This window comes from Crinia signifera, chromosome 3 (assembly GCF_055691185.1).
Source record: "Crinia signifera chromosome 3, ASM5569118v1, whole genome shotgun sequence".
Taxonomy (NCBI): domain Eukaryota; kingdom Metazoa; phylum Chordata; class Amphibia; order Anura; family Myobatrachidae; genus Crinia; species Crinia signifera.
The window spans coordinates 341,523,422-341,534,121 of record NC_139219.1 but is presented as its reverse complement, the minus strand read 5'-3'; the positions used below and the strand labels follow the sequence as shown (position 1 = coordinate 341,534,121).

Below are 10,700 nucleotides of genomic sequence, written 5' to 3'. Positions count from 1 at the left end.
TACTGTACCCCGTGCACATCACAGGAGACGGGAAGGCTGCGTGTACTGTACCCTGTGTACATCGCAGGAGACGGGAAGGCTGCGTGTACTGTACCCTGTGCACATCGCTAGAGACGGGGAGGCCACGTGTACTGTACCCTGTGCACAGCGCTAGTGACCGGGAGGCAGCGAGTACTGTACCCTGTGTACATCGCTAGAGACGGGAGTCCGCGTGTACGGTACCCTGTGCACAGCGCTAGTGACCGGAAGGCCGCATGTTCTGTACCCTGTGCACAGCGCTAGTGACCGGAAGGCCGCGTGTACTGTACCCTGTGCACAGTGCTAGTGACGGGGAGGCCTCGTGTACGGTACCCTGTGCACAGCGCTAGTGACCGGGAGGCCGCGTGTACTGTACCCTGTACACAGGGCTAGTGACGGGGAGACGTTGATGCCCTGCGCTTCCCTTTTTTTTTTCTTCCTATTTCTGAACATTTTTCTCTTCCAATAGTTGTACGGAAGTTGCAGGAGTTTGAGTTGCCGTATGTGTCAGTCACAAGCCTCCGCAATAGAGAGTACAAGATTATTCTTCGCAAGAGGTAATTACAGATTGTACTCTTACTACCTGTTAGACGTTATGCACGGATGTGGCAGTCTCTTTCCTACCTGTTAGATGTAGTGTATGGATGTGACGGTCTCTTTCCTACCTGTTAGGTGTAGTGTATGGATGTGACGGTCTCTTTCCTACCTGTTAGGTGTAGTGTATGGATGTGACGGTCTCTTTCCTAGCTGTTAGACATTGTGTATGGATGTGATGGTCTCTTTTCTACCTGTTAGACATTGTGTATGGATGGGACGGTCTCTTTCCTACCTGTTAGACATTGTGTATGGATGTGATGGTCTCTTTTCTACCTGTTAGACATTGTGTATGGATGGGACGGTCTCTTTCCTACCTGTTAGACCTTGTGTACGGGTGTCACGGTCTCTTTCCTACCTGTTAGACGTTGTGTATGGGTGTGACGGTCTCTTTACTACCTGTTAGACATTGTGTATGGATGTGATGGTCTCTTTCCTACCTGTTAGACGTTGTGTATGGATGTGATGGTCTCTTTCCTACCTGTTAGATGTAGTGTATGGATGTGATGGTCTCTTTCCTACCTGTTAGACATTGTGTATGGATGTGATGGTCTCTTTCCTACCTGTTAGACATTGTGTATGGATGGGACGGTCTCTTTCCTACCTGTTAGACGTTGTGTATGGGTGTGACGGTCTCTTTCCTACCTGTTAGACGTTGTGTACGGGTGGGACTGTCTCTTTCCTACCTGTTAGACGTTGTGTATGGGTGTGACGGTCTCTTTACTACCTGTTAGACGTTGTGTAAGGGTGTGACGGTCTCTTTCCTACCTGTTAAACATTGTGTATGGATGGGACGGTCTCTTTCCTACCTGTTAGATGTTGTGTATGGATGGGACAGTCTCTCTTTCTGTTTTTCATGTTGTGAGTTTCTCCTCAGTTACTGGGACTCCTCGTATGACGATGAAGTTATGGAGAACAGAGTGGGACTAAATCTGCTGTATGCTCAGGTAGGTGACTGTATTAATGTTAGTCCAGGTCACTCTCATGACATACTGTAGCTGTAGGTGGATAAGGTGTGGAGTGTTTGGGCAGGTCACTCTCCCATCATGCTGTAGAGTAGTAGGCTGAGGTGTGGCGTTTGGGCAGGTCACTCTCATGACATACTGTAGGTGGATGAGGTGTGGCGTTTGGGCAGGTCACTCTCCCCTCATGCTGTAGAGTAGTAGGCTGAGGTGTGGCGTTTGGGCAGGTAACTCTCCCCTCATGCTGTAGAGTAGTAGGCTGAGGTGTGGCGTTTGGGCAGGTTACTCTACCGTTATGCTGTAGAATAGGAGGATTAGGTGTGGTGTTTGGGCAGGTCACCCTCCCGTCAAGCTGTAGCAGTAGAGTAGGAGGATGAGGTGTGGCATGTTTGTGCAGGTCACCCTCCCGTCAAGCTGTAGCAGTAGAGTAGGAGGATGAGGTGTGGCATGTTTGGGCAGGTCACTCTCCCCTCATGCTGTAGCAGTAGAGTAGGAGGATGAGGTGTGGCGTGTTTGGGCAGGTCACTCTCCCCTCATGCTGTAGAGTAGTAGGCTGAGGTGTGGAGTATTTTGGCTGGTCACTCTCCCCTCATGCTGTAGAGTAGTAGGCTGAGGTGTGGCGTTTTTGCAGGTCACTCTCCCTTCATGCTGTAGCAGTAGAGTAGGAGGAGGAGGTGTGGCGTTTTTGGGCAGGTCACTCTCCCCTCATGCTGTAGAGTAGTAGGCTGAGGTGTGGCGTTTGGGCAGGTCACTCTCCCGTCATGCTGTAGCAGTAGAGTAGGAGGATGAGGTGTGGTGTTTGGGCAGGTCACTCTCCCCTCATGCTGTAGAGTAGTAGGCTGAGGTGTGGTGTTTGGGCAGGTCACTCTCCCATCATGCTGTAGCAGTGGAGGAGGAGGAGGTGTGGCGTGTTTGGGCAGGTCACTCTCCCGTCATGCTGTAGAGTAGTGGGCTGAGGTGTGGAGTATTTGGGCAGGTCACTGTCCCGTCATGCTGAGGTGTGGTGATTGGGCGGGCAGGTCACTCTTCCGTTACTATGTCTCCAGTGATATTTCTCTGCCTCCTACCCTTACTCTCGATCTCTATCAGTTGTCTCTTACTGCTGGTTGCTTGCAGAGATCCCTCTTCCGCTTGTGTATCTGACTCTCTGGAATATCCTGGTCGGAATCTGATGGGTGCCGGTGTCCGACACCAGAATGTTAGAGACTGATGGGTGGAGTGGATATAATGTGAGGTCACCTATATTTTTGTTTCATCCACAGACAGTCAGTGACATAGAGTGCGGCTGGGTGCAGGTAAACAAAGAGCAACACCGGCAGCTGAAGTCTCTGCAGGAGAAAGTCTCTAAGAAAGAGGTAGAGTAGTAGCTGGGGACTATGGGGAAGGATTCTCTACTACTGGTCCATGGATGGAGGCCTCTATCATATTACCAGTAACTACTTCTTGTGGCTGGTGCTGGGCGAATGGATGGTCCTTGTTGGAGGAATGTGGCCCCTGTGCTGGCAGCTGGGGCAAGGGATGTGGTGCCTGGGCCTTAGCTGGGGCGAGGGATGTGGTGCCTGTGCCATAGCTGGGGCTAGGGATGTGGTGCCTGTGCCAGCAGCTTGGTAGAGGGATATGGCACCTGTGCCGGCAGCTTGGGAGAGGGATGTGGCGCCTGTGCCGGCAGCTTGGGAGAGGGATGTGGCGCCTGTGCCGGCAGCTTGGGAGAGGGATGTGGCGCCTGTGCCGGCAGCTTGGGAGAGGGATGTGGCGCCTGTGCCGGCAGCTTGGGAGAGGGATGTGGCGCCTGTGCTGGCAGCTGGGAAAAAGGAAGGCTCCAGCAGGTGGGAAGAGGGATATGGCGCCTGTGCCGGCAGCTTGGGAGAGGGATGTGGCGCCTGTGCCGGCAGCTTGGGAGAGGGATGTGGCGCCTGTGCCGGCAGCTTGGGAGAGGGATGTGGCGCCTGTGCCGGCAGCTTGGGAGAGGGATGTGGCGCCTGTGCCGGCAGCTTGGGAGAGGGATGTGGCGCCTGTGCCGGCAGCTTGGGAGAGGGATGTGGCGCCTGTGCCGGCAGCTTGGGAGAGGGATGTGGCGCCTGTGCCGGCAGCTTGGGAGAGGGATGGGTCAGCAGCACAGACGGTGTAATGGTTAGCATTATGGCCTCACAGCACTGAGGTCATGGGTTTGGTTCCCACCATGGCCCTAACTGTGCAGAGTTTGTATGTTCTCACCCTGCTTGCGTGGGTTTCCTCCAGGTACTCCGGTTTCCTCACACAATCTCTTTTATATTTGGCTACATCTGTCACTCAATGTGTGAGTGTGTCTATAACGCTGGGTGGCTAACTAATAGCCCCTGACTCCTCCCACACACATTCACATAGTGACAGAGAACCAGCCCACAGTGCCAGACACCCTCTGCCTCCCCATGCTGCCAGGCAAAGACACTGCTACTCCACAGCCACCAGGTGAGCAGCAGAACTGCCCGCCCACCCCCTCTGCCAACTCAGCACCCCCTCCAGCGATTCGTGGGGCCCCCGCGCCACATCCACCCACCCAACCCCCCGCGCGAATCACGACACCCGCCGTGCCCCCCCTCCTGTGATACGCGGGCACCCCCCTCCCGCGATTCACGGCCCCCGCGCCCCACTCCCGCAATTTGCGCTCCCCGCCCCCTCCCACTATTCTAGGCCCTCCCACGATTCACGGCACCCCCCTCCCGGGATTCTCGGACCACCCGCGCGTGCCCCCCCCCCCCACGATTCACGGCACACAGGCAACCCTCTCCCGCAATTCTAGCCCCCCCCCCCTGCACCCCCCCTCCCGCGATTCGCGGCACCCTCGCGCCCCCTTGCGCGATTCACAGACCCCCGCAACCCCCCCTCCCGCAATTCACTGACCCCCACAACCCCCCTCCCGCAATTTGCGGACCCCTCCTTCCCGCGATTCACGCCTCTCCCCCACGCGATTTGAGGTCCCCCACACCCTCCCGCAATTTGCGGACCCCGGCGCACCCCCCCCACCCACAATTTGTAGACCCCCTGACCCCCTTCCGGCAATTACACCCCCCAGCGGACCCCCGCGACCCCGCTCCCACATTTCACGTACCCCCGTGAGAATGGGGGATCCTGTACCGCCACAAGCAGGTGCCGCCCCTAGGTTTGAAATCCCGCCCTGACTGCCGCGCTGCAGGTTCCCCCTCTGCCACAAGTGTCCCCACGGTCCTCTGCACCAGCGCCACAACTTTTATCAATGTCTTGCCCACATACCACTATTATACAGCCTCCTGATCTCATGCACCCTCACTCCCTCCCAGTGGGAGGAGACGCTCACCCACTGCCGGGAGCTGCATACTGTCCCCCACCCTCTTCCAGTTCTAGGGATGCCCATCGACCATCAATGATTTCAAATCATCGATGGTTTATGGCCGATGTGGGAGGACCAGATTGTTTCCCTACATCAATGGCAAAGGAGAACCGATCAAGTTTCAAATTTTTTTATGGTGCCGGGACATTGAGCCGACACACTCCGCCCCTCCACACCCGACAGTCCTGCCACCGAGTTCTGATTGTCCCACGGCCTATTCAGTCAGATATAATGGATGACCATCGATAGCTACAACAATCGATGGTTATCCAAGTAATGTTTTACTACTATTGATGGCAGGGTGCAAAATCGCTATCAATGCCAACCATCAATGGCGTCTGCACCAATGCCCATCCCTACTCTGCAACAGCCAAAAACCTTTACTACTCCTCATGCCCACACACCTCTATGACTGCCCTGCCTCCTGTTCTCCTGCCCCGTAACTTCCGCCAGTGGGGACCCGCTCACACTGTGTTGCCCACATTCCCCTATCATGCTTTACCACCCAGCCTCCTGCTCTCATGCACACTAAATCCCACCCACTAGGAGGAGACACTGACTCAGGGGCACCATCCTGTGCTGCCACGCTGGACTCTCACCCACTGGCAGAAGCTGCACAGTGTCCCCCACCCTCCTCTTTAGTCCCCCGTATGCCCACACACCCCTATCACTAACCAGCTTCCCGCTCTCCTGAACCATAACTTCCACCACTGGGGAGTGGCTGACACTGTGTTGCCCACATTCCCCTATCATGCCTCATAGCCCAGCCTCCTGCTCTCATGCACCCTAACTCCCACCCAGTAGGAGGAGACACTGACTCAGGGGCACCGTCCTGTACTCCTGTGCTGCCACACTGTACCCTCACCCACTGGCAGAAGCTGCACAGTGTCCCCCACCCTCCTCTTTAGTCCCCCTTATGCCCACACACCCCTATCACTACCCAGCCTTCTGTTTTCCTGTGTCGTGAACTCCGCCCGTGGGGAGCCGCTGACTCAAAAACACCCTGCTATACTATTGCCCACACGCACCTAAACAACACGCACACACACCCAAACAACACGCACACACACCCCCCCACACACATAAATGTCACTTTACCATCCACACTATCAATGTACATCTTACTCTGTAACTGCTTTTTCATTAAACAAAACAATACACCCCCCTTCCACTTCATATGCTCTCTATGTAACACATTTCACCTATAACCTCAAGTTGCAATACAGGCATCTTTTATACAATTCTAACCATATTTCTCACAATACAAATGTTCACAAATTAAGGGGGCGCAGCCCCTTACGCCTGTGTGAAGAGCGCCCGTAGGGCGCAATGAATCACCTAGTCCAAATATATACTGGTAGGTTAATTGGCTCCCAACAAAAGTAACCATAGAATGTCTGTGTGCGTGTACATGTGATTGGGAATATAGATTGTAAGCTCCACTGGGGCAGGGACTGATGTGAGTGTTCAAATATTCTCTGTAAAGCGCTGTGGAATATGAGTAAGGAGCAGTGGTGGGGAGATGTGAGGATATGAGGCTGGGGATGTAGGGATGAGTGGGGATGGGATGAGGCTGGAGATGTAGGGAGGGGAGGGGACGAGGCTGGGGATGTAGGGAGGAGCGGGCAGGGGACGTGGCTGGGGATGTGGGGAGGAGCGGGCAGGGGACGAGGCTGGGGATGTGGGGAGGAGCGGGCTGGGGATGTGGGGAGGAGCGGGCAGGGGACGAGGCTGGGGATGTGGGGAGGAGCGGGCAGGGGACGTGGCTGGGGATGTGGGGAGGAGCGGGCTGGGGATGTGGGGAGGAGCGGGCAGGGGACGAGGCTGGGGAGGTGCGGGCAGGGGACGAGGCTGGGGATGCGGGCAGGGGGCGAGGCTTGGGATGTGGGGAGGTGCGGGCAGGGGACGAGGCTGGGGATGCAGGGAGGAGCGGGCAGGGGACGAGGCTGGGGATGCGGGGAGGGGACGAGGCTGGGGATGTGGGGAGGAGCGGGCAGGGGACGTGGCTGGGGATGTGGGGAGGAGCGGGCAGGGGACGAGGCTGGGGATGTAGGGAGGAGCGGGCTGGGGATGTGGGGAGGAGCGGGCAGGGGACGTGGGGAGGAGCGGGCAGGGGACGAGGCTGGGGATGTGGGGAGGAGCGAGCAGGGGACAAGCCATGGGATGTAGGGAGGAGCCCGGGGAGGGGACAAGGCTGTGGATGCGGGCAGGGGACGATGTTGGGGATGTGGGGAGGAGCAGGCAGGGAACGAGGCTGTGGATCCGGGGAGGAGTGGGCAGGGGACAAGGCTGGAGATGCGGGTAGGTTACGAGGCTGTGGATGCGGGGAGGAGCGGGCAGGGGATGCAGGGGGGAGGGAGGGGACGAGGCATGGGATGTAGGGAGGAGCTTTGTCCGTGGGGGATATTTTCAGTGACATGCAGCCTGCGCTATGCAGTGACTGGGGATAATCTGACACATGATTTCTCTCCTGGCACAGTTCATCCAGCTGGCGCAGACCCTGAAGTATTATGGATACCTGAAGTTTGATCCTTGTATCACAGACTTCCCGGAGAAGGGCTGCCAGGTCATTGTCAGTGCTGGGAACAATGAGCTCAATTTCCAGGTGAAACTTCCTAATGAGCAAATGAAAGAAGGGAGCTTCAAGGTGACCCGTATGAGATGCTGGCGTGTCACGTCATCGGTGAGGGTCTCCACATGACTAATATATACAGTACATGTAACATGGCATATTTCTTCCTACAGAGATCTTTGTTTTCCTGTAACCCTCTGTGCTGCATTGCCACTGGAGCTAGTGGTTGTGAACGGGGCCGTTTCAGCATGGATACCAGTATTAAGTAACTATTTCAGTAACGATATATAAAGGTGGGAATACTCAGCAAAGTTCCCATCTTGGCTGATGACACAGTAATTAGAACAACCGAGGATGTCTCCGCGCTCCAGAGCGATCTTCATAAACTAGACGAGTGGGCGATCAAGTGGAAGATGAGGTTCAATGTGGACAAATGCAAGGTCACGCACCTTGGGAGACAAAACAGTGTGCTAGTTATAACCTAAGCGGGGATGAATTGGGGAATTCAGAACTGCAAAAGGATCTAGGAGTCCAAAAATATAACAAACTGGGGTGGTAGTGCTCAATGTCACATAGCAAGAAATAAGGCCAACCGGATACTAGCATGTATAAAAAGGGGCATGGAGACTAGGGACTCAAAAGTAATTATACCACTGTACAAGGCATTGGTTAGACCTCATATATGGAGTACAATTCTGGGCCCCGCACTATACAAATGACATCATGGTATTGGAAGCAGTCCAGAGAAGAGCAACAAAGCTAATAAAGGGGTTGGGACAGATTGGACAAATTGGGAATATTTACGCTAGAAAAGAGATGTGTAAGGGGAGACATGCTAAACATGTACCAGGGCCAATATTACAAACGCTCAGGAAGAAGGACTGTAGGACACGTGGGCAGACAAGAGGACATTCCCTTAGAAGAAATAACTTTTTGGCAGTCAGAGCAGTTATATTGTGGTGTCAGCAGATGGTGAGGTGGTGTCGGCAGGTGGCGAGGTGGTGTCGGCAGACACAATAACTACATTTAAAATAAGGTTGTACAAACATCTATTGGATAAAAACACCCAGGGGTACAAACCACAATCAGAAATTGTCCAAAATACACACAGATGGAAGACGGTGGCTCTCTGGAGACTGATCTGCGGTTTGAAATAATTTTAGTGAAAACAATAAGTGTCTAACGGACCTGCAAGAGGAGTCATGTAATCCTACAGCTGTGCACACAGCACTACATATAACGTGTAATCCTACAGCTGTGCGTACAGCACTACATATAACGTGTAATCCTACAGCTGTGCGTACAGCACTACATATAACATGTAATCCTACATCTGTGCGTACAGCACTACATATAACGTGTAATCCTACATCTGTGCCTACAGCACTATATATTACATGTAATCCTACATCTGTACATACAGCACTACATATAACGTGTAATCCTACATCTGTGCGTACAGCACTACATATAACGTGTAATCCTACATCTGTGCGTACAGCACTACATATAACATGTAATCCAACATCTGCGCATACAGCACTACATATAACATATAATCCTACATCTGTGCATACAGCACTATATATTACATGTAATCCTACAGCTGTGCATACATCACTACATATAACGTGTAATCCTACATCTGCGCATACAGCACTACATATAACATGTAATCCTACAGCTGTGCACACAGCACTACATATAACGTGTAATCCTACATCTGTGCACACAGCACTACATATAACATGTAATCCTACATCTGCGCATACAGCACTACATATAACGTGTAATCCTACATCTGTGCACACAGCACTACATATAACAAGTAATCCTACATCTGTGCACACAGCACTACATATAACATGTAATCCTACATCTGTGCACACAGCACTACATATAACATGTAATCCTACAGCTGTGCACGCAGCACTACATATAACGTGTAATCCTACAGCTGTGCACACAGCACTACATATAACGTGTAATCCTACAGCTGTGCGTACAGCACTACATATAACGTGTAATCCTACAGCTGTGCGTACAGCACTACATATAACGTGTAATCCTACAGCTGTCAGTACAGCACTACATATAACGTGTAATCCTACAGCTGTGCACACAGCACTACATATAACGTGTAATCCTACAGCTGTGCGTACAGCACTACATATAACGTGTAATCCTACAGCTGTGCGTACAGCACTACATATAACGTGTAATCCTACATCTGTGCGTACAGCACTACATATAACATGTAATCCTACAGCTGTGCGTACAGCACTACATATAACGTGTAATCCTACATCTGTGCGTACAGCACTACATATAACATGTAATCCTACAGCTGTGCGTACAGCACTACATATAACGTGTAATCCTACATCTGTGCACACAGCACTACATATAACATGTAATCCTACAGCTGTGCGTACAGCACTACATATAACATGTAATCCTACAGCTGTGCGTACAGCACTACATATAACATGTAATCCTACAGCTGTGCGTACAGCACTACATATAACGTGTAATCCTACATCTGTGCACACAGCACTACATATAACGTGTAATCCTACATCTGTGCACACAGCACTACATATAACATGTAATCCTACAGCTGTGCGTACAGCACTACATATAACATGTAATCCTACAGCTGTGCGTACAGCACTACATATAACATGTAATCCTACAGCTGTGCGTACAGCACTACATATAACGTGTAATCCTACATCTGTGCACACAGCACTCCATATAACGTGTAATCCTACATCTGTGCATACAGCACTACATATAACATGTAATCCTACAGCTGTGCGTACAGCACTACATATAACGTGTAATCCTACAGCTGTGCGTACAGCACTACCTTTCTTCTATGATCCCCGTGGTAGCCGTGACACTGATATTCCCCTCCTCATCCTAGATTAGACAGGACTTTTTCAGGGACACCCACCTTGGCTATAATGGCTTGTTCATCCCTGTGTCTTTTTTGCCTGTCTCCATCTAGTATGGACAGTGTAGAAGTTTTTTACCTCTTTTCCAGCAGCAGCTGGCTGCGTGGCTTCCCGGGGAAAAGGAAGAGGCATTTATGATTCCTGTAATATAATACCCCTTTTACACCACCGAAAAATCCGGGTCAGCGGCGGGTCAGACCCGGATCTTCGGCGGTGTAAATCCCTAACGCTGTGTCCCTTTACACGGG

General features: G+C 52.4%; 1 protein-coding gene across 3 annotated transcripts in view; it reads left to right on the top strand.

Annotated features, from left to right (window-relative positions):
• The window catches only part of SNX17 (sorting nexin 17), a 105,751-nt gene that overhangs the window by 51,143 nt on the left and 43,908 nt on the right, over window positions 1-10,700 (top strand). For all 3 annotated transcript variants that reach the window (XR_014471871.1, XR_014471872.1, XM_083178989.1), the window contains exons 7-10: window positions 488-575; window positions 1,490-1,559; window positions 2,837-2,929; window positions 7,400-7,603. Coding sequence is in view for 1 of the 3 variants with exons in the window: in XM_083178989.1 (XP_083035115.1) it covers window positions 488-575; window positions 1,490-1,559; window positions 2,837-2,929; window positions 7,400-7,603 (455 nt within the window). In the remaining 2 variants the exon portion in view is untranslated. The remainder of the gene's footprint in view (window positions 1-487; window positions 576-1,489; window positions 1,560-2,836; window positions 2,930-7,399; window positions 7,604-10,700) is intronic.